The 25,406-nt window shown below is 41.0% G+C and overlaps 1 protein-coding gene across 1 annotated transcript in view; it reads right to left on the bottom strand.

Annotated features, from left to right (window-relative positions):
• ZMIZ1 (zinc finger MIZ-type containing 1) overlaps nt 1-25,406 on the bottom strand; it is a 283,289-nt gene that overhangs the window by 148,847 nt on the left and 109,036 nt on the right. The window contains exon 3 of the mRNA XM_053983271.1: nt 2,515-2,624. Coding sequence (XP_053839246.1) covers nt 2,515-2,574 — 60 coding nt within the window. The 5' untranslated portion in view covers nt 2,575-2,624. The remainder of the gene's footprint in view (nt 1-2,514; nt 2,625-25,406) is intronic.

Below are 25,406 nucleotides of genomic sequence, written 5' to 3'. Positions count from 1 at the left end.
GTCTACCAGAAAATCCCAAGCTTTCTTCCAGGATCAAAGAAAACAGAGAGTGCTACACAAATTCTGGGCAGCCTGACCTTCCTCCCTTCCCCCAGCCTTCATCACTGAAGAACTATCCAAGCTGCATATGCAAAACAGCAGCACGTATAAATGAAGTTAGTGGTTTAACTGACAGAGTACTCATTACATAGGCAAAATTATCTCTTTAAAACTTTAAGAAGTGTAATTTGATATTCTCTTATCTAATTAAAATAATATAAATTATGTACAGAAACCGACAGCTCTAGAAAAAGGAGCTGAGCAGCATCTTCCATTTGTCTCCACTTGATGTAAAGGTCTGTTCTTACAGCTAGAAGGTTAAATTGTTCTGCAATTTAACCTTCATTCTTCATCCTATGGGCTAGGATGGCCAAAAAGGACATCAATTTGTCAAGGGCATGTTTTTTTTTTGGACCAGATAGTTGTTCATAAGCAACTGGGATGAAATCCTCAAATTCATATTTTCCTCATGCCTCTGAAGGGCCATTAGATGCATTAACTTTCAGTGCAGAGTGATGAAAGAGAGAGACACCACAGAGCAAGGATGGATTACGACCAACAGTTCTGCAGGAAAAGACTCCTATTTCTGCTCCTTGACCTATGAACTAGCTTTGTTTGATTCATTCTGAAACCCTCTCTCATAAAGGAAATATGGAGAGAAAAATCATCTGGTTTAGGTGTGAGCTGTAATCTTTTTCCATATCACCCAAAGCATGCCAGACTTGCAAAAACCCACATATTCCTGCATTACAACACATTCTGGAAAAGATAAACTTCCACTAATATCTAGGCAAAGTTATAATAACGTAATGATGGAGACTGATGAAACTAAGAGAAGATAAACACATTCTTATAGAATCAAAGAATATATCAAGTTGGAAGGGACCTCCAAGTAATAATAAGCCCAACTTCCTGCTCCTTAGAGGACTACCTAAAATGAAATCATGTGACTAAGAGCATCATCTGGACGTTCCTTGAACTCTGACAGAATTGATGCTGTGACCACTTGCAAAGGCAGCCTGTTCCAGTGACTGACCATCTTCTCAGTGAAGAGCCTTTTCCTAATGTCCAGGCTCAACTTCCCCTGACACAGCATCATTGCATTTTCCTGTGTCCCACTGCTGCTCAACACAGAGAGATCAGCACTTCCCCTTGGCTGCTTCTATTGAGGAAGTTGTCATTAAAGAAATAAATTTAAAAATCCAGAGCTACTTATCCAGTACCACGCCCACGCTTATCTTTTATCAGTTCCTTTGATTTAGGGTTCTTGTGTCTACAACACAAATCTATGAACAGAGAAATGCTGTGCTGCCTCAAGAAGCAATATGCATATGTCCTAGGGCACAAGTAGGCAGGCAGTTTTTTAACTTAGCTAATACAAATAAAAAACTAAAGCAGCAGGACTCTGCTGTGACCCGATCTGACAAACAAAACTGCCCAGACAACAGTGAAAAATTATTTTGGAACATTATTTCATGGAATAACAAGTTTCTGTTTTTCTATTTTTCCAATGTAATTCAGAAAATTTCAGCCAGTCTGAAGAGATGAACTTTGGAGCTCATCTCCTGGATCCAGATGGGATCTTGAAAATATCTGTGTGCAACTTGCATTTATTCACCTGTTTGCTGCATGCATGCATTGATTTAGAGATAAACACAGGAAATACCAACATGAAAAACCATTCTCTTGCTAACCTCCTCTAAAAGGACCATTGCTATGAAAATTCTGTTAGGATTGTTGCATGTGGATAAGAACATACTTGACAGAAGAATACACACTGCCTGCAACCCTGGAGACCAAAGTTCACTGAGAAGGGTAAAGCAGGCAAAGGCAGTCTCTGCGTCCTCGCTGTTGTAGTTTTACTCAGTTATAAAAGCATTTGCAAGCACAGTTACAGTGGGGAAATCTGTAAATGAGACATAATTCACTGAAAGGCAGTGGCATGTGAAGAGCCCTTCATCTTCACAAACAGATGCTTCTGAAAATTTTACCTCGCAATCAGAAGTTTTTACAATCTCCATGCAAACTGATTAAGCAGCACTCTGAGCACTTGGAGATGTGCCAACCATCCAAGTTCTGAGTCTCCAGGCAGTGCAGGTCTCAGGTCAGCTACTGGATTAAAATCATAACTGGCCCATTGGAATTGTGGATTACTGTGCTCAGAGCACAAGAATGACAGCCGCCCGCTGTGACCCTCTGGGGCTGAGCTGGCAGGACGAGCACCACTCTGCTTCCAGCTGAGCCAGATTTGTTGAGTCTCCAGGCTAAAGAGTTCTTAGAAGGGTGCATGGGAAAGTTTGGCTTTTGAGGTTAATACACCAGCTCTCACTGCAGGTACTCTCTTCAGTGAGATTAGAGTGTCTCATTCCTTCCCTCTGAAGGGCAAGGACACTCATTAAGCAACTGTAATATGCAACACCTGCCACACAACACCCAGCCCTCATTTAGCAGCAATGACCTCCACCTTCAGCTTACCTGTTTTATGCACTGCAGCCGGTCATTGGTCTGCTGTATGTGCCTGTCCATAGAATTCATTTTGATTGTCTCCACTTTCTTCTACCTGAAAGCCATTAAAATCCCTCGATCTGCAAGACAAAAAGGACAATAAAGACCATTGAATATGGTCCATACACTTCCACCACCTGAACAATTGAACAGAGCTGCTTGCAAGAAACCCCTGAGCACACTGTGAGATAAAATAATAATAATAATCCCAATAACAATGCCAGCCTGGCTTTTGCAAGGACAAGGGCATGGGGATTCTTCCTAATCTTCCTCTAAGAGAAAATACCTCCCATAGATATTAAATGAATCAGATACAGCAGAGTATTACATGGCCAAAAATAGCACAAAATGTGTGTCCTGAATTTCTGGATTGAAAATAAAAGCAACAGGTTGCTTTTGGACTCTCCTCCAACTAGCAATTCTATTTCATGAGCCTTTGAAATGGCCAAGATAACAGGGCAGGAAGGACTGGGATCCACAACACAGCCCAGACTTTAAGAATGACAAATGTCCAGATGCACAACCTAGAATAAATATATGGAATAGGCCTAATCTTCAGAGCAAAGAGCTGCCTTCTAGAAAAATTGCCTTCATTCAGGTACCTATAGCTGAACAAACTACTTGTTACTTCTGGAAAAACACGGCCTGCAGTCTTTAGGTCCATCTCTTAACAAACAGTGTAATTTAAGGCAAATTAAACCTTCCTGCAACTTTAAAAAAAATCTAGAAAATAAAAATTAGGGCACAGAGTAGTGTTTGGAGTTCATGAACAATGAGTGGGCACAGAAATATATACCCAAATGCCCTATTTACACCAAACTTTATAGTAGCACAAGCAAGGTTCCAGTCTTGCACAGAAACCTCTCCCTCATGAACCTCTTCAGTGGCACTGAGTGGTTTGTTTTTGGAGCACTGTTCATGACAAAACTGTTTTCCACTGCCTCCACACACGTAAGAGAGAGCAAATTTTTCAGATACTTGTCTGGTTAGAGAAGCTGGCTGTTCACCACTTCTGGTACACAACTCAACATCTCTTCAGTTAAACAATTCCAGCACTGTCCATACTCAACCCCCTTGAGGGGAAGAGGGTTCCCTGTGCTGGGAGCCTTGATGACACAGCTCTCACAATGAGAGAGACCCAGACCACAGATCCGCACGCGTCCCGCACACCCAAACCGCCGGAGCGTTCTGTACCTAGCGGATAATGTTCTTTTGTGGCTCCTGCCCCATGAGACTCAGGGAAAGAAATCTTTTCTGCTAGACAACTAAATGAGGTCTTAGAACAGCAGCTCAAGCTCCTCACCTCCAAGCTCTAGACACAAGAGTCTTCAATAAAGCATTCCTGTCAGTCAATTATAATACTTACTAAACAGAAGAGCCAGTTTCACATGCAAGTATTATCTTTTGATTATGCCACTGCCACCTTCTCAATAGCAAGTGGTCCTCCAGCAAATGTAAATTGATATATTTTATTAAAAGCCAGTTACACAGTCTTATCTGCCTGTAGGACCCCCAAACAGACCTCAGCAGTCATGAAGTTTAATCTCTCAGTGGACAGCAGAGGTATTTATCAAGAGATAAGCTAGCCTAGACATGACAGTACTTCACCAGTGATCCATCTTACAAGCTAGGACACATTATCTGCATTTTAATTGAACATCAGCGCAGATGGAGAAGGGCACACTGAAAACAAATACATATATAAGCACACAGATGTCATTGAAAAATTTGAAGACATGCAAACTGAGGCACCTTTTTTTTTTAAGAAAGTCATGACATTTTTGAATTACACTATTTCATGTGTACACATGCAATACCACTCCAGTTCACTGCATTACAGTTAAGCATAAACAAAATCAAAGGTTGCTATCAGCTACCTGAGCCACAGCTTGCTATAGTACTTGTCCAAATTGCCATTTCTCCCACATGGCACAGCTGCTCAAAGCCTGTCTGTAAAAGCAGAAAGGCAGAATACACAAAAGTAACTCACCTAACTGAGCAGGAACCTGATGAGGCCCTTGGAGGCAGGATTGGGAGTGCAATCCCCTACTCTCCCACACAGACAGGGCACAAAAATTCTGTAATAAACGGATCCAATTCAATCTCCAAAATAGTTCTGGTTTTAAAACCCAACGGCTCTCATAGAAAAGCACCCTCTAACGCTCACCCTTCCCCTAGTGGGCTAGAAGAATTTTCACTTCCATGCTCAATTCCACTTGTTCTCACATCATTAGCTCTATGGCTGCGCCTTTGCCCTGCCTCCCTCTGCCTCTTCTTCCTCATGGCATGGATGGATGATCACCCACCAGCCCTTACTGCTGACAGTTTGCTACTTTCACAGCCCAATCTCTTTTATTCTCTCCTGGTCAAGAGAAGGCTCTCAGACCACTAAGTCCCCCGCACAGCAAACATTTGTCGCATGAACCAAACAGCCAAAAAGCCTCTGATATCACACACAATGACACAAGGCTTTGTATTTGAAATGCCCTGCCTCACCGCCACACGACTCATCTTTATCTTTCTCTCAGACACATCATAAGAGCATCAAATAGAGTGATTTTTTTCAGTGAGCATACTGGCTCTAAGTAATTTCTACTATAAAAAACACAGAGCTTATTAGTGGGAAACCATTTTTATCTGGAAATTACTCTTTCATGGGCCTCAGCAAGAATTAAAAGATTAAACATGGAAAGTGAAAATTATCATAGAGATCAGAAATTTTACCACAGCAGAATAAGCATTTTGACATCAGACCATTTTGGCTGGAAGAAAAATAACAGCAGAATTAAATTTCCAGTAACTATAACTACTACATGGCTGTACTCTGGCCTCGTTCCCCATATGCACATCCATGTCCTGAAACTTAAAAAAATGCCCTTTCTGTCGATCTCATCCTATTTTAAAAGTAGCAGCAAGATCACCTTAGTCGAAAATAACAGTACTTAAGATACAGAAAGGCCGTCAGGGCTGAATAAGGACAGACTTCTATTCGGTTAAGTGCTGTGCACTTATCAGGTCGCAAGTGAAAACCACTTTGCAGGGTCCCTGGCTGGCCTGCGGTGTCCCTGCTTTAGACAGCACGCTGAGATTCAGGACTGCGAGCAGCTCAAGAGACAGCAGGGGATGTTGCTGATCAGGATTAAGGGTACTGGCAGAGGAGGATAGAGAAGGGAATTTTTCCTGGTGCTTTGTAACAAATCCCCTCTGTTTGGTGCACACATTAGCCAGAAAGGTTGTACACTACTGCTTTATATGCTAACTCCATCCAAAAGGATAAACAAAAAAAGAAGAAGAGTTCCCAGCACCTTCTGGTAATTCAACAATAAAAACCCCCATTCTTCTTTCTTTTCTGAGGTAAAGACCCAGTCTCATTCTCTTACCAAAAAAAAGAAAAAAAAATTATTCTTCATTCTTCCCTCCCTCTAGCATTGAGAGTTTATAGCCTTAGGCAGTAATTAAAGAGGCCTCATCTACATATTTATGATGTCTCAAAAATGGAGAATGCTTTTTTTTAAAGGAACAGATGTATCGACCTGTTAGCCTTTTTTTTTTTTAACCCTAAACATACTGAATCTTTTAAACCATTACTACAAAACTCTCTTCCATACTGAAAAACAAATGAAGTTCTTCACTGGCTCTGTGAAAGAGAATTTCATGAGATTCTGCTACACTTTGTGTTGGGTGACAGTTCAGGTTAAGAGACTGCAACTATTATATCAGAAACCGAACTTCCAAGCAACACAATTAAGAAAATAATTTAATAAAATGTGGTTCCCACCCATTCCTAAGGCAGTCTGAACAGCCTCCTAGAGAGGGGGGAAAAAAATTAAGCCAAACATTTCACCACTGCTTCAAACATGTCTAAAACCATTCAGCGTTTTGAAAGTTAGTGTGGATTCAGTTCTGCTCTGGGGTGAGCTCTCCTCATGGCCAGAACTGCCGTCCACAGTGAGAGGGAGACCTGAACCATCACTGAAACCCTGCCTTCTCCCCGAGTTTAGAGAGACTTCACACGGTGCCTCCTGCCCTTCTGCCACAGGCTTCCTTCCCTCCCTGCTGGCAGAGACGGAGCTGGAGCGGAGCTCACTGGAAACATCAGCTGCTGCCCAGCCCCAAGCGCTGCCACTCACCACCCCTTGCCACAGCAAGGGCGCCATTCCTCCAGAAACCAAGTTTTTAGCAAATAATCTTTCCACCAGAAATCCATTCTGAGGGCAGAGGAGGAAAGGCAGCCCTTCCCAGGCGGCAGGGATGCTGTGAGCGGTGCTCGAGGCCAGCAGCACAGCGTTAGCCAGGTCTCCATTTCCACAGGGGACCAGCCACCCTGCGGGGCTGCAGCAGACAGGATCTAATCTGGGAGGCACTTCGGACCACTCAAGGCAAGGAGGTCATAAATTAAAAGACACAGGAAATACCTTTATCGGTTAAGAAATTTTAACAGTAGGTGAAAAGGGAAAATGAAGATCAGTTCCTTAAGCAGGGATTCAGCACAGCAGCTCTAAACATCCCTGCCCCCTGCCGCCACAGCACACGAGTTGGTTAATGCTGTTTATTCAATCAACTAAAAACTAATAATTTCCTTCAAGTCTCCGGCATGCTGAGGGTCCTGCGAGAGGGCAGACAATCTGTATCTACCAAGTGACTTTGATGAAGCAACAAGCCAGGCGGGAGCGAGCCAGGAGCGGCGGCGGCGGAGCGGGGCCGGGGCCGGGCGAGGGCAGGTGCCGCCGCGGCCCGCCAGGGGGCGCCGCCGGGCCGCGCCACCGCCCGCCGCGGGGACCGGGGGGGACAGGGACAGCCCGGGGGGGGGACAGGGACAGCCCGGGGGGGACAGGGACAGCCCGGGGGGGACAGGGACAGCCCGGGGGGGACAGGGACAGCCCGGGGGGGAGCGGGGGGGGACCGGGACAGCCCGGGGGGGACAGGGACAGCCCGGGGGGGGACAGGGACAGCCCGGGGGGGAGCGGGGGGAACCGAGGGGACCGGGACAGCCCGGGGGGGACCGGGATAGCCCGGGGGGTGGGGGGGGACCGGGACAGCCCAGGGGGGAACCGGGGCAACCAGGACAGCTCGGGGGGGAACCGGGGGGAGCCGGGACAGCCTTGGCGGGGAGGGACGGGGGCTCGGGGCGGTGGTCCTGCGGAGGCGACGAGGCGGAACAGCCGCGTTCCGTCGCCTGAAGCACGGACCCCCGAGGAGCTGGGTCCGAACCAGCGCAGCAGCTCCCGGGAGCCTGTCGCCTCCAGTGATGGATTAAAGAAACATCATTTGTCTCAGCGCCCTGTCCTGGTGGTAAAATGTGGCGGTCCGGAGACAAAAAACATCTAGTTCCACTTGACATTTCCCTTGCCATTAAACATATTGTAAGAAGTTGTTTCTTGTACTATCAGAACGCAGCTCCGTGTGTACACCCAGGTTAACAGCACTAATTGCGTGTAATTGCATCGATTCTCCGCCCCAGCCCCAGCCCGTGCCCGCCCGCGGCACAGCCCAGCCCCGAGGCGCAGCCCCGACAGCCCGCACAGCGCGGGCACAATGCAGCTCGGCACGTCTGCACTCAGGCACATGGCTCACACAGCATTCAAAGGGCTCTAAGCCCACTTTTCAGTACGAGAATTTTCAAAGATGCTTTCAAAGATCATCTGCTGGAAAAAGTTTAATATCTATCCATGACAACTGATTTATTTCTTCTACTAGATATGGTACAAAAAGTATAAAATGTCAGGTGAAAGGCTGTTTTCATCATTAAACACTTGAAAAAGGAAGTTGTTTTAATAAAGCTTTATTTACCATAAGCTGTTAAATAGCTACTGCTGTTGGCTTTGAGCTATTAAAAAGGGCCAGATGTGAGACAAAGCAGCGTTTGTTATGCTGGGTGAGGAGAATAGATATTTGTGCTGTGCTGCTTTCCATTGTTGCTCTACAAATGTGCAGTAATCCCCAGAAGACTTTCTATCATCTTTGACTGCGAGAGAAGGAAAGCGAGTGTGTATGTGCACACAGCGCCCGGCAGGCACAGCTTCAGGGAGGTGGGAGCAGGTTTTTGTAATTTATGGTGGCTTGAGCTGCAAGGGCTGGCAATTTTGTCGGGTTTAAGGAAGCTGTTTCCGCAGCCGTGTGCTTGGGAACGTTTTTATACACAGAGCCTATTATATGCAGGCACCAACAGCCAGCCGAATACACACAAAAGCAAACCCACACACGCTTTTGAAAAAAAGACAGCATGACAGCTTGCATAAGCAAGCCTGCTGGACTCCTCTGGGAGGAGGAGCGGCGGTGCGCACAAGTTGTTCAATCATGAAGCACATCTGCACCCTGATTACAAAAGCAAAGGTGGTCGGGCTAGCTGGAAGCACACACACAGCACTGGGATACGACCTATAAAAGTATAGACAGAAATATAAAAAAACTCACACACTGTGTAAGAGAGAGCTAAGGAGAGAGCTCCCTTGAGCCTGGACAAGTTGGTCACCAGCCAGCACTAACCATTAAGCACATGAACTGCCTTTTGCACCGGCAGCCCTCACCTCCAGCCCGCTGGCTGAAATGAGTGGTTTCCTCAGACCGAGAGCAGCATCTGCAGATCCCAGGTAATTGCCCTGCTGCAAGCTTGTATTATAAGGTTGGTTTCCCTGCATTCCATCCAGCTCCTAGTGTCATCAGCTCTGTCAGCTTGTTATCTTTAGGGAGAGCAAGGAGGTAAAAGGACACTGCAGTTTAAAACAGCAAGAGATAATAACACAAAATTAAAGGCAAAGTGTGTAGAAGTGTGCTACTGGGGAGCCAGGGCTGAGAGCCCTGCTATAGTGCTCTCAGAGGCTTTGCACACTCCAATATAGACAGATCTGCTAGAACAAACATTGACAGTTCACAGCAGAACCCACTGATCCAGAGGTTTACTCTATGTACTGTAGCTTGCAGGTTAAGAAATACTAATCCTCATTGGGACAGCTACAAGCAAATGAGCCATCCCTAAAAGCTTGCTGGGTTGTGCTCAAATAATTTCATAACCAGTGTCCCTGATCACTCACACAACAATGATGTAAAAAATCTCTCCCTGATAAATTGCCAGTCTCTAAACTGAAGCAGAATCAAGCACCTCTTCCCACCTTCTGGGCTCAGTGGGAAGTCAAGTGAGCATAAGAACAGAAAAAGGTTTGCATTCTGGCATGCAATGCTTGCTTATTTACCTAATGAAAGCTTGGTTCTTTCAGAGGTTCTGTGCTGAGATGCAAAGTATTTGCTGAGAATTCTTTGTGTCTGCCTACCAAATCCTGCAAACAGGCATGTAGTATAGCTAACATCACCTGGCTTTACACACCTTCTGGGGGCCGAGTTTCCAGCTCCGACAAAGAACATCTAGGAGCTGGAAACTTTTTCCTGCTTTTGCTAGACATTTAGCAGCTACTAAAGAAAACCAGCTGGTTTGGACATGAGCACCTAAGTTATTTGCTTAAAACCTGAAAGATGAGCTACAGAAGAGAACCTAATATAAGCATTTTCTAAAGGTCTAGAGGAAACAGTAATGACCTAACCAAACTGTCAAAGACAGTCTCAGAAGGAGGAGAAAAGGACAGAGGAGAGATGGCACTAGCAGCAAATATTTTTAACAATTACCTGTCAAAAATTGAAGATGTTACTCTGTGTTTGCTATGCTCTGATAACAACTCTCTTGTAGCAGATAGCCTGCTATATAACAAAGAGAGGTCAAAATCTCTTGGGTCAACCCAAAGAAATGCTCCCAGCAAGAACTATCTCAAGCTCACTATGAATTAGAAATAAGAAGTATTTGCATTCTGACACTGAAGGCCCTCTTACTTATCTGATGAAACCAGGCATGTTTTGGAAGTTGAACTGTAGCATTTGAAGGAAATTGCTGATTTCTTCTCATGATACTGCACCATCACAACTTTTATTCCTCATTACTGAGTGGCAACACAAAGAATAATTCCCCATCCCCAAACTATATTGCACCAAGTAAACGAATTAGGATAGATTTAGACTCTTTTTCCCCCACTAAGTTTAGCATCATAAAGAAGGCAAATAGTCTAAGTAGATGGTAATTTCTCTTTATTGTCTATAAATTAGTATCTCTTAGTCTTTTCTTTCCCTTTATGAGATAAGGAAGTCCTCCTAAAACCAATGATTTCTCATAAGCCACCAGGAAAAGCATCACTACTTTGCAGAAGACCAACACTCAGGGAGAGGGAAGTAATGGAGAAAAAACATTAGCTCAATCAGCAAAGTCTGTGGAGAACAGAGCAACTGAATAGCTGCTTTGAGACACAAGCTCCAACAAATTTGACATTAGCCATTATTCTGGCCTGTTCTGATAAAATTTAAATATTTACCAAGCTCCCCAGAATAGAAGTAATATAAATTTCAGGAGGACCAGCAAAACCTGTAAAAACGAAATATACCTGAAAAAGTAAAGTAGATGTTGGATGGCTGTGAACTTTTGTAATTGGAGAAACAGAGCAGTTGGTGGCAGCCAAATTACATTGCCTGCACTGCTTTTAGGTGCTATCCAAATGGGGCTTCTCACAAACTCTCCACTAGCTTTGAGTTATGACAATTTACTGCTAGGGGGTTACTTTCTTTTAAGTAACTTAAACTAGAAATATTGGGCATCTAGACAAAAAAACTACAGTTTTGGTAATGTCTATAATCTATTTTATAGTCTTCATTTTAAGGCAGCTGACTGGATAGCCATCTATATTAACACTTCTGGACCTGCAGAATATACATTAAAAATCAAAGGATTTGGTTTTACTGAATTGTCAATACAACTGGATAAACATTCAGTGTTTCAAGTTGCCACCAAATCCTAAATTTTAAGAAGCTGTACTGAAAGTCTGGGTAAAATGAGCCAGGATTGGACAAGCAAATCAAATCATTGTGTATCCATCATGGAAAACTCTTTTGTACATACATAATCAAACATTGTGTGAGCACAATATACTGGAAGACTTGAAACGTGATTGCTGTTTATGTTAGTCTCAACAGCCAGTATTCAAGGACCTGAAACACACCCAAAGGGACAGATGCATTGCTACTGAAACTTTATCACAAAGCCCAGAAATACTTTGGACACCCTAGAATTGATTTTGAAAACAACATATTTTAAAACTAGTTCCAACTGCAACACCTTCAATTCCAATAAAGCCAAATCTGCACACATCCCTGCTACTTGCCTATCTGTAGTGTAGTCTTTGCTATTCATGCTTTCCAAGTGCCCGTAATTCCAGTAAGGTAAAAATTCTTCTGACACCTAGATTACAAAATACTGCAGGAGCTTTACACAACAAAGCCTGCTGCCTTCAAGAAAGATTTTAACTGAAACATCCATGATCCTCTGCCCCATTTGGTTTTCTCACCACCTTATCAATGGAGAGAAACTTTTTATCTACAAACTGGCCTCTAATAATTACGAGCGCCCCACACCTCCTTTCCAGGCAAATAAAGAGAACTTTACACTTACCATGAAATAAGTTTCTTTTTACCAAGAATCTTAACAGACACTTTAGTTTTCAAAGGTTTATGAATTCCATGGTTAAAGATCTGTCATGTGCTCAGTTCACTATCAAACCTCTTGGGATAATGAGGAGCAGATTTCAGTAGAATTTCTTCTGAGAGCACAGATCTCTGTTAGTTGTACCTCCACTAGGTCTCTCACCCTCAAGTGATAGCACAAACAAAGCTGAAATGGCATTTGGCAGAGCACAACACAGATCTCCAGCAGGTATTTTAAAAACCCTCTCAAGTATTTGAAAGCAGCAACTATACAAATGCTAAATTTGGCCAGAACAAAGGCTACCTCGACTGCAAAGACTAGGAACCAATGTGGTATCTCCTGTTAAGAAGAGGAGAGCACGGTTCCCATCATCCCCACTCCTGTTTCGACTGGAACAGACCAGGAGTGAGCCTGACAACTTATGAGCCACAACTGTCTCACAAACTGAAGCAGGCAGACTTCCTATTTTTATTACAGACAATGTAAACAGGAACACTATTGCTAATGAATTATTTATAGTGTGGTCCATAAATTAAGACACTTAGACTGCCTTGCATTTTTCATACCACCATCATTACTACAAAGTATATGCCCAGAAGCTCTTTCCCATAACTGCAGGACAAAGCCAGCCCTGTGAACAGAGACCTGAGCTCTTCTCCACCACCAAAGGCTTCACTTCTTCAGCTTGTCTGGCTTTCCAATTACATCCAGTGCTGCTCTGGGTACACACCATCTCCACCAAACACACACAGTGCTTAACACAAATCACAATTCAGACTAGAGCTACCACATGCTAGTTTAATGTGAACAATGAAGTGACAGTGTAAAATCATTAATAAAAGTATTACTCGAAGTTAAGGATAAAATATCTAATGTTACCCTTCCTGCAATTTCAAAACAAAACTTTGAGCATTCAGCCATACTTCCAAATACAGAATTAACTTGATAAACTTCGGCTGTACATCCAGGTGACAGCTGGATAAAAGCAGTTAAAGTCCAGACGGTATTTTCTTCTACTCACATCCTCCCTTTTTTTTTTTTTTTTTTTTTTTTTTGTTTAAATGGTTATTATAACACAGTGGAACAGACCTCAAAAAGCTACACACTTTTCTTCTTTGCTCCCAACAGCAACACTACAGACTCCAGAGGTCAGCTTTAGAGCCTTCAAGATTTTTTGAAGCCCTGCCTGATTAGACGTACTCTGGAGTGACTTTCATTGTGATCAAACATGATGTGCTGGTGACACGCATACAAAGCTGGCAGAGCAGCCACACTGCAAAGCCTTCAGCAGGCAGGAGTCAGTGTAAGGACTCTTGGAAACAACACTTGGCTCTCCTGAAAAGGAAACAAGTACCCCCTTTGAAAAGGTTCTGATGCACTCAAGGAGAGACGCGTTATGGTGACAGTATCAAACCTTGCAGAGAATAAAACTCTATCCTTGTCTTTTGCTCTTAATTTTTGTGATCCTTGAGTGGTTATATTTTGGCACCATTTTTTTTTTCCAGAGTAACTGACGTGCATTAGATCTGAAATTTGGAGGGATATATTTTGAGAGATTTCATTGCTCAGAAAGCCTAGCTGCCCAATATGGCATATTACAGGATTAAAAAAGGTTCCTGCTTATTGCATGACTGATCCAGACAGGGATATAAAAAGAAAGGACAGGTTGGCATGAAACAAGTCATTTGGAAACAGGAGCAGTCCATTTGCTCCTGTCCCATTTGAGACAAGGGAAGCAATTCAAAAAGGATCAGATGTGAGAGTTATTTTTTTCTGATTTTGTTTCACTTGACATACTCCAGTTCATGAAGAAGGAGTTATTTAGTAAGCAGCAGTTCTTCCTTCCCAATCAAAAAGCCATGTCACAAACTTGAACTACTTCAGATTAAGGACTTCTTTGACCCATACTTTCCTACCTTCTCCATAGGTCAGATATTGAGCCTGGCTCCACTGTCCCTTGTAACACATTTGGACACTCACCAGTTCTGAATAAGGAAATTTCTACTCTCATACCTCTCTATTCTGTCTACCAGCTCGTTAAGACCTAGGCACTTGCACTTTTTCCTCTAAGGTGACGGTGGTATTTAAAATGGCAGACAGGAAACGACTAAACAATGCAGAGCTCTTTCTTTTGTTTATACACTTCTCAGCTTCTAATTTCTCTGTTTCAACTGTACAAAGCATAAGAAGCAAGAAAACACTGGAATAAACACTGTCTTCCTTCAACAGCAGACTTCTGGGCTATTGGCAGACAGCAAAGCAGCAACAAGTCCTTAAGTCAGATGCAGGAAATAATAATTTTAAAAGAGAAGTCTAACAGAACAAAATTAACCAACCTTTTTACAGGTTGGCACAAATATTGGAGAGGTCCAGGCAAACAGGATTGCTATAATAGAATACATGACAAAATATTTTTATGAAACACCACAGGACAAAGTATGAGTTCCCAGTCCTTTTCAACAACTACTTCTTTTTAGAAAAATAAGAATTATTTGACAACTTTCTCTTACCAGCTCAAATACAGAGGTATTACTATAATACTAGGCCTTATGGCCATCTGCATGGCAGGACACAATTAGAGCTTGAGCCCTTTCTTGACTGCGAAAGATTTTGTTCAGAAAGGAAGCTGTAAGCCAAAGAAGAAGGAAGTTATATTATGTGTAAACAGAACCCTAACCTGATGAACTGTAGACGTATGTCTGCCCAGAAAGACATAAAAACACATGTATTGAAAGTAATTTGTATTAACAACAAACAAAAAACCCCAAAACCAAAAAACTCTGTCACAAAGTCTGGAGAGTTAAGTAAGTTAAGCAACATTAATCACTTTCCTTTGCAATCATTAAAGCATTACAATGATCTTTCTAAGATTTTCAATAAAATATCAGTGTTTATTAAGCACCTACATGAATTCAATCATATACTCATTAACAAAAAAAGAAAGAAAGAAACAAATAAATGGAAACCCATAAGGGTACTGTAAGATCAGTAACTGACTGTAAGATCAATTCAGTCTCTGAAAATATCCCATGATAACAGTCAAAGGTCAGTGGATCTTGGTTCCACAGAATAACATGCTACCACCTGCAAGTGTTATAAATCCATTGGACAAATTGCTTATTTTCAAGCTTCTTCACATTTTACTTTCCATGTGAAGGGACCCAGTTTCCACATAAATTTCTTTCTTTATTGCCTTCAATAATCCTGAAAAAATGTAGAGGTATGTGTATGGCATTATATAGCAACACTGTAACTTCTACTACTGAGTAATGAAATCATGCACTTTTCAAAAATGGTAAGTGGAAAGGTATTTTGCTCAAAGGTTGACCTTATTTTAGGGAGCCAAACTTGCTCTCTACTAGAGTTTTGTTACTCTGGTCTCTTCTACAGCAGAGGTACATTGCAGGAGCTCGGTTGCATGCTCTCTAGGTGATTTGTGCAAGGTGTCAACACAGGCAGTTTTGAACCCCAGACCGTGTCCTAACAACTAAGCTCTTCCCTGTCTGTCACGAGAAGCTCAGTATGTTAATAGATTGTCCTATTCTACTTCCAGCTGATGTTAGGAATACAGATTCATCCTCTGAAATGGTTTAAAACCAACTTAGATACCTGTTCCCCGGGATGACTCTAATTTATTCAAGTCTCAAGTACTGACTGCTAAGGACCTAATTTAGTCTGTTGCTACCACCTCTTCAGGCTATCAGAGTTGCCATCTCTGCTCCCTCCCTTGCCTTAACTTTTCCTTCAGGACTTGTTCAAATCTCTAGAAAAGACTGGTTTATATTACCTGCAATTCAAGTTTTTTTAACATTGCTATGTAATACAAGTGCTTTTAATACATCACACCTGTCATAGAGTCAAGACTCACTAATGAACTGCATAGCAACTGCAGTGCTATTATGCAGCTATGGGAAGAAAACCTCTGATGGATCTTAGTAGCAAAGTTCTCAAGAGCTTTCTAACTGGCCTGTGAAAAGCACCTCACCAGCATAGAATTTTTTAATAAGCCTCGTTCCTTTTGAAAGCCAACAGATCTGCTATTTATAAGGCTTTGATTAAGCTAACACATGCAAATACAGACATAAGCATACATGTGCACACGGAATGGGATGAAATGCTGGGCAAGAAAGAATTCAAATTACTAACTCAGGTAAACACTTTCTTGCAAGATCAAACAACAAATCCTGAGTGTTACGGAACCTGGGAGAAAAGCTCACACAAGTGATACTCAGCAAGTTTGTCCCAGAAATAGGGATTTTATTCTGCAGCTTAATTCATCTGTGATGCAGAACATGCCTAGCTTCAGCCTCGGTTTTTATGAATCATCCCATGTACTAAATTGTGAGGGGAAAACACGGAAATGTGACACATTTTGTTTGATACATCATATTGCCATGGCTCTACCTGCAAGAAATTGAATTTCTAAATTAGTTAAAAAGATTCATTTAAGAAAACATGTCCAAGAATCGAACAAGCAATTTAACACTCAACAGAATAAAGCAGCATTTAACCCTGAGGGTGACCCAGCAGCCTCCTCCCAGGTTCAGTGAAGCACGGGCTGCCTTGTCAGTCTCTGAGAACAAGGCAGGGCCAATAGGTAGAAGGGAGCCAGTTAGGACACACACTGGCAAGGAAAATATCAGAGTTGGAAGGTCATATAAATTGCTAGACATGGAGACGAGATCTGTCAAAAAGACAAACTACCTAACAATTTTAACCTATTGGCTAGAGCTGTCCATGTCAGCATAATGTTAACATATATTATAACCTCATCGCAAAAACATCCACGTAGATGGAGGAGAACTGCAGCTAAACTCCCTCTCTTATCTTCTGTTTAGACAGGAACTCACTCTAACAGAGGCTTAAGGAAGAATTTCTCTGGGTTTAGGTTTTTTTTTTTTATCTAAACCTAACATATCAAATATATGTTACAAGGAAAAAAAAGCTGGCTAATATGCTAAAAGCAGAGCTGTCAATTCCTCTACAGTTAGAGAGTTTATCAAAGCATCCATCACAAGCACCCCTATTTCCAGACAACAGTGAGTTTTTTACTTATTACTACTTTAAAATAAAAGCTTTTCTGAACAGTCACTGAAATATTTAAAATAGAAAAGTGGGCATTTGCTAGACAGGAGATTAACTTTTTCATATTTTAAACTGTCTGCATTTCTCCCAACTATTACAACTAACTCAATCATAATTATGGAGCTGTGATTTTTCCTCTACCAGATGTTGATGACTCTCCATCTTAATGTAAAATCAAATCATGGTATCTCTTCTGATGAGATCTCTGCCACTTTTCTACACCACATGATTTTTACTGGCTGCCTCAAAGCCCCCCTGCTTTGCAGTATCTTGCTTGTGTCCCCTCTCCGCTGGCCTTATATGGATCGGTGTTAGAGAGGCGGCCGTCGGGAAGCCTGGGAGCATTCATCAAGTTAGTAGGTGGGACACTTCCCTGGGAGTGTGTATTAAGTTAAAGCTCCAAGAATACTCTCAGGGAATCCTGATATTGTTAATCCCCCAGGGTTTATGCATGAAATGTGACATTTGAGATTAGTTCAGAAGCATTTGCTCATAATGCCAAGAACTGAACCTCCAAGAATGCACCACACATCATTTTCAGAAAAAAGACACCTCCCTAAAGCTTCATTTCCCTTTTGAGCTACTAAGGCAAAAATCCAATGATTATAAAACTGACCTGTTTATCACATTATGACCCACTAAGTGACACATGAAACTCAAATGACAAACCTCCTTCCAAGTTCCATTATGTTAGATTCTACTTATGGTACACATCCTACTTCCAGTAATTTTTTATTTTTTTTTTTTATTTTTGAAGAGTAAGTCAGGATTAATCTTACATCTCAGGATTATCCTTACATGTCAATTTTCACAGTAATCAGCCTGTTGAGCATGGCAATCAATGAAGAAAACAAAGCCAGCAGACAGAAAATGAAGAATTCCTGGTTTCTGATTTTTTGTTTGAGTGGTTTTCTGGTTGGTTTTTAGGTTTTTTTTTTCTTTTTTTTTTTTTTTTTTTTTTTTTGTGAGTGTGGTGTTGCTTGTTTCCTGTTTTTTTTTTTTTTTCTCCTAAATACAATACAAGCAGAAGCCTATTCTGAAGGATTTGTAAGGACAATGTATATTCCCTCCCAGCTATTCAAGCAGGCAGTAGATATTCATGAGTAGTGAGAGATGCATGTAATTATGCCTGAATGATTATTTATCTAGAATGAAGAACAACTGCGAAGCATCTATCACTCTTTGTTCCAGGTCAGAAGTTTCAGATAGCCATTTAAAAAGAAAAAAATAGCATCACGTGGATGAAGCAGCCAACAATATAGTGAGAACCATGAATACTGAATACAGAAATGAGAGGGTTTCAGAAACACTGAAGCTCTAAAGTTAGAGCTGTTTGTCATGTATTGCTCAACATGAAAAATTAGTTTGTTTCACAAAAGAGACATTAACAAAAAACAAGAATTCTTTTAAAAGATGCATTATATGCTTAGAGTAGCCATTTTCTACTGATTGTGACATCTATCCTGTTAATTTCTTTTAACCAGACACTAAGCAGGATATATCCAACAAGAGATCAAGTACAGCCTATAGATCAAGGAGCCCATACTGAAGTACTGTAAAACATGAACAGCATCCCATACACCTGCAGGGTCTAACTCCCGTCTTGCATCACCTTCAGAAGGTCAGAAAGGTGTTAAGGAGCTGTAACATTTAGTTTCCCATGGCCTCTGGGTACAGAGCTCTCCAAAATGTGCCATTTCTACTTGAAAAAAACCCTAAAACTTTGTCATACTCTGTTTGGTACCATTTTCAATAGTGCTTTCCATTGACCAAGCACAGTCTGAATCAAGGCAGTGTGGTCACACCTGCGTCAGGGATTTCAGTTCTCTGCCATTATCAACAGCATTTCACAAGGAGACGGATGGAAAGGAAAAGGCTATGGGAAATGACAGGCCATACTTTGGAAACCTGCAGCAATACATGCAATTTTACTGCTGTGTCATTCTGCATGCCTGTGAAGCATGTGATCTGTCTGCACAAGGGCACCCAGCATTAGCATCACTGCTGGGGGTACCAGCAACTGGAGACAGTTGCTGCAAAAAAATAGTTTGTCTGAAGTAAATGAACTTAAATCTTTTGTCATTCTTCACTGGTTATGATAGCACAGTGCAAACCTTCAATCTCCTTAAAAAAAAAAAAATCAGCAAAACAAAGGTTGGACTTGGTTTGACTTTGTTTTCCTGCCTTGATACAGAAAAACAAGCCAAAAAAGAAGACCATGGCAGAAAGCTGGAATTCATTCAAGTAAAAGGTTGTTGGTTTCATGCTACCCTTTTATGCAGCAAGATGAGAAAGGAATACTAACCAAATTCTAATCTCAACCAGGGCAGTTTAATGCTCATTTTTAAATATGTCATCTAAGAAAACAATGAACAAGTTGGCTTTAAATTTGTTCTTTCTTCAGGGAAAAGAAATAGCAAAGATATTTAAAATTAAACAGGACATTCACAATTAATCTGCTTTTTAATTAACTTACTTTGCTGCTGTAAGTGATTCTGCATTTACTCTCATTCTTTTGAAAATTCCGAAGTGCTACTTCTGACCTGTGATTTACTGTTGCCGTACATCTTTATAAGCAGTACTTTAGTTTAAGTGGCAGTTGCATATTAATTACAAAGTTAATTATGTGCTATGTAATCATGCTGTAATTCATTAGTTTACTCCGCAGTGCGAAAGGATAATGCTAAATGGAAGACCTGATGCAGAGTATTTTAGTAATTTACATTTTTTGCATCAAATATTCAAAATATTAACCAGAAAACATTGTCTGCACTTAAAGAAGCCTATAAAATGGCTCATTGTTATTCTAGTAGCAATTCTGCTAGAACCTTTCCTCCTTAAAACAGTTGCAGAAATTTAAATGGGGTAAAGTATCTTCTCTAAAACCAAGTACACAGTTGCTAAGACCAGGACAAAAAATCAGAAATATTGGACAAGTTCAAGCATCCAAATTTGATGCTTAACATCATCATCAACAGGCGTGCTCTCTGCTTTCTCAAATCAGTGTTTTAAAGATGTTTCAGCTTGAAAACCTAAACGCTGATGCATCCAGTAGTATAAATCACAGGTGAAGATATTGGCTACAGGCTTTTATGACTCTTCATTACTGACCCTTTGCATGTATGTATAGCCAGGTAATTTACTGCTGGTTTCTGCCCAAAATCTGCAGAGAAATGCAATTCCGGTTTGCACTAGTCTCAGAATAACTCTGTTCCTACAGATCTATGCTTCCCAACACAAATGTAAATATTTATTTTTAATATAATGATTTTTGGTGAGAAATGAACTGAGCACAATACCATAAAGCTGTGTCTCTGTCTCAGGTTTAATTATCCCTAGAACTATGGATAATTTATATAAAGTAATCAGTAATTTATATAAGTCTCATTTTCTACACTAACGTGCAGCTGCACATATGATTCATACATAATAAAAAGGGAGAATATTTTCCATTATTTGGAGTCCTAGACAAGGAATCTGGGAAGGTGCATTCAACTTCCCAGTCACTCCTCCCATGGAAGTCTGGAAAGTCATAGGTTCATCTATGCAGTTGTTTAACAGCAGTGGAATAATACGCTTTCCCAGGGTGTTATGGGAATAGATCCATAAAAATTATCATCTACTCAATTAGCCCAATCACACAGGTAACATTAAAGTATCTAGATGAAGTTTATTGCAATACAAGTGTTTTCTTTAAATTAAATACATCTCTCTCAGCCATGCAATGAAGCTAAATTACAAAAGCTCCCTAAGACAAATATCCTGAAAGAAAATAAGCCTAGAGTCCAGTATGATGTATTACCACCTTTAATTATTAAAAAATAATAAAAATTACAAAGCTCTGAGATTACATAGGCTCTTTGCCTTTATCCGCCAATTTATTCTAGAACAAATTTTTAAATAGAGCCCAAAACCATGACTCTTTAGCAAGACCATTAGCACATTCTTGTTCGTCCTGGTACAGCCTTAAAAGAAGAGAGTGCTACTGATTTACAACTTTGAAAGTAAACAGAACTGCAAATCTCTTGCACATATCTTCCTTATCACCCTTCTCAGGACATGCAGGCATGTAATGAATCCCCAGACCAGCACAGGCTGCCACCTTGTCTCACCTTTGCTAACACAAGGCTTGCATTCCTCATTTGCTGCTGGCTGTCCTTGCACACCTCTGCTCCTCCGATGGCTCCCACCGAGGGAGCCGGCAGCACGCAAGGGCTGCTCCCTCGGCAAGCAGGATGATACTGTTTCACCTCATTACTGCATGCACACCTGCACAAGCTGTGTTATTAAACAAAAAACACTCCACAGTTCAGCAGTTCCTAGTGAGTCTGAAAGCTCAAAATTTGTTTCTGAAAAAAAGTAATATATCCACTAATGGCATTCCAAACCTTCTGTTTTTCCTTAGTCATGGTGTAAGATAAGCTACAAACCTGGGTCTGTTCCCCACAGAATTCAGCAGCTTGGTCTCATTCTTGCAATAAATTCCTCATGAAATGGAATTTCTGCCCACTAAGACCACATTTTGTTTACTCTTGTTATCATTCAACTGCAATAATTATCAAGGAAGTAAGAATGCTGAGTCCTTGCTCAGTGCAAATGTAACAGTTCAGACAGCATGCTCAGTGCGAAAAGTCATCAAAAATTTCTTTCTTACCACTTCTGCTATAGGATTCTCTATCACAAACACAGCTAGTAATTTCAGATCTCATGTGGGTTTTTTTTAATGGACCCCAAAATAACATACCTGAGTCCTGCATCTCAAGATATCTCTATACTTACAATTTTTTAAGGTTCAATTCTCTTCTTCCTATGAAAGCATCTCCCAAGACCTCCTTGCTCGTGAGACAATTTTCTTTCAAAGGTTTACCAGTCTCCATACTCATGGTGGAGCATCCAAAGCCCCTCAAGTAGCTTGCCCCAGTACCAGAACAGAAAATGAAATTGGTAGGAGAAGTTCTTAATGCTAAAAACCAGGACTGTCCCCTAGTGAGACATTTGTCAGGAAGCACTTCATCTTCCCAGGTGGTCTGATCAGTCGGGAGCATAATTATTGCAACATACCTCCCATCATGGCACGTCCAGCATGGGAACGCAGGAGCAGACTGTGTGGGTTTGTGCAGCACCATGGGGCAGAGCTGGCACGGAGGGGCTGGCTGGGAAATGCTCAAAGGCCCAGCCTGGCCCCGCCACTGAAGGCTCTGCTCACCTCAGACACAGCCTTAGTTAACACGAGCAGGAGTTTAATAAACACACATCAAACACTAACTCGTCTAACACTATCTGCCCTCTTATTATATGCTTTGAAATGCTTGCCTCTCATCTTACAACCTGCTTTATTCTGTTGTTCACCTTTAGAATATTAAAATTACTAAACTGGAAATGATACCTAAATGAAGAGATCCAGACACCACTGAAGCAGATAAAATGAAGTATACATGATCAAACAGGCAGTCTGAGAAATGCTGCATCCTGTTGTTTCATACTCTAGAACTGCTGATCCATCAGCAACTCAAAGCAACTGGGAATCTTGCAGTGCTCCTGGCAGCAGTGCTTGCAGTATAAGCCTCAGGGTAATTTCTAACTTATTACAGACCTCTTTTTGTCAGCTCATGATGGTAGTTCTTTGTAGGGATAAATAACTTGCATATCCATCTTTGCTACACCTAAATAGAAATACAGTCCTGCTTTGGAAGTCATCAATCAGAAGAACCACTACTTTCCACTTCTCCCCAATCTGTTTGACTGACATTTTCAAAAAAGAAGTGTAAAAACATTAACTTTTTGCCTTCAAAAAATACAGACTTTTACAAATAAAGAGAAAAGGGACAGAGAAAATTATGTATTAGAGGCCACAGATTAATGAAAGTAGTGGCACAGTACTGAATATGGATAATTATACACACACACACAAAATTTGAAGAGATCGATAGGTGTAACACCACCAAAGAAAAAGTCATGTACTGTAGGTGTGCAAGTCAGACAGTAAATAACAAGAGAATCACGGGATCACTGTTTAATCGGAAAAAGGTCTCTCAGGAAAACTGCTTGCTACTTCTTTAAGAAAAAAATGACAACAACAAGTATGAAGGGCACACACCAGAGAAAGAGAGAGAAGGGGAAAGATTGCATTTTACAACAGAAAAAACCAAGAACTGTCCATGAGATAGGATCTTGGAGTGTGGTTTTGTTAATTTTGATTAACATGAGAATCTTCGAAGAAGAGGCTGCTAACGTGAAGAGCTGGCAGAGTTAACTATAACATAGAACAATAAAAGAAAGAACAGATAAAGAAGAAATGTCTTTTCCTTCACGAATCTGTGAGATGTTTGACTTCCCACACATCCCAGGTTAGGTATCAAAAAAACCTAAAACTAAATTTGATGGCTGATATTCCTAATGGGATACAGTGGCCTTCACCTTTAGGTCAAGAGTTCAAATGCAAGCCCAATCAGTGGTGACCAAATGTTGCTACCATCTGCCTGTTTAGAGGCCTAGACAAGAAGAGAAAAGTTGTTCAGCTCAGTCCCATTGTTAATTGGCAGGTGTCTCCATCACAGCAACAACCATCACGAGTGTTACTAACTGGAAGTTGAGTCAGAGAGGTCAAGAACTGAATGGGCATAAAAACTAAATTAGCAGATTAAAGAGTCCCTCTAGATAAGGGTCAAGGCAGTTGTGTGTCTAGATAAAGAGCATTTCAGTCTTCAGGGCTTGCAGTCACATGCCTGTCACTGAACCAAATTATTTTTAAATGGAAATTGAATTGAATAAAATTATTTATAATTTGATTTAAATTTAGCTATGAGACTGGTTTCCATTTTCTTCAGCATCAGCTGGAGCTACACAGAACATATGCACATCTGAGGCTTATGCAGCAGCACTGCTAAATATCAGCATCTTGAATGTTCCAAGGATTTCATGTCCTCCTGCTTGACAGGTAGCAGACATGGCAACAGCCACACCATGGCTATTTCACATAATGCAAGTAGGTTTCATGCAGCAGCCTTGGAAACTCATCTGGGCTTTTAAGAGCTGAGATTTGTAGTGACTGTAGCACTAGAAGGATGCACTAGGCTTTACTGATAATATCACACACAAACAGGAATCTGTATTCTTTTCTCTTGCAGAATTTGGTATTTGCAAATAGAGTGATAGAAGAGCTACCTTAAGTAAACTCTTTATATTGATACTGCTAAGAAACTCTTCTTAGTTTCTCTGCTGTTTATTTTTAATTCCTTTATGTACAATTGTAGATCTAACAGTGTCTCACAATGCTAAGGCTTTATAGACTTAGTTCAAAATGTTTTTCTTTCCTCTACACATACATGTACTTTTCCCTTCTACTTAGATCCACTGAAATCTGATGATAATTACTTTGTTTTGATTCTCACAGTAAGTGTTGTGCTAGAGTCAACAATGAAGCAGGAATATGTCAGATGTGCAGAGAAGATAGCTTGAAGCATCAGCTTTGAAAAATTCTGTACAGATAGTAACTCTGCTCTCCTCCCTGCCAGGAGAGATAATCTGGGCTCTATGCAATTTAAAGCACGTATATGCATATGTATCTTTGGGAACATTAACAGGAGCATGAAGTTTGTCCAAGGAGGAGGAGCTAAGTCTGACTTGCCCAACAACTCCCATATTACAATTGTTGTGAATCAGATATTTTCTCAAATCAGATATTTCTTTCTCCTTGTCATTGTACACAACAACACCTTTCAACATCACTTTGGGAAACACGGGAGTGCTCTTTTCTACCCTTGCAACTCCCACTGTTTCTCACTGATATCTTACTTGGAGCATATTTTTTGGATGCTTTCCATAAATATAAATATTATTTAACATGAATATTTAAAGAAAGGAAACAAAGCAAAAATTCTTATTCACAAAGCTGTTTGAAAGAGAAAAAAAAAAAAAAACAACAAGAAAAGGACACAGGAACTTGTTAGTCTCTGTACAAAGTCACAATAAAATTGCAGTTTATGTAATTCTCACTCTGCACTGTCACACCTCCCAGTAAAGTATAGTTTCTTAAGACAGAAATAAACAATTCCTACTGCAATTATTTTCTTTCATCAGACTTGAAGGCAGTAACACACAATCCTACCTGGGCTTGGCAAGGCACTAACCTGCATAAATGCATTGGGGGGGGTGAAGGTATGATGACTCAATGCACTAAGTTAGAAGAGGTCTCAGTAAATAAAATATTTTTATAAAGTATTTATCTCCAAATACTAGTTACGTTCCAAAGACTCAGAAAGAG

Source organism: Vidua macroura, chromosome 8 (assembly GCF_024509145.1).
Source record: "Vidua macroura isolate BioBank_ID:100142 chromosome 8, ASM2450914v1, whole genome shotgun sequence".
NCBI lineage: Eukaryota > Metazoa > Chordata > Aves > Passeriformes > Viduidae > Vidua > Vidua macroura.
This window is presented reverse-complemented; position numbering and strand designations above follow the sequence as displayed.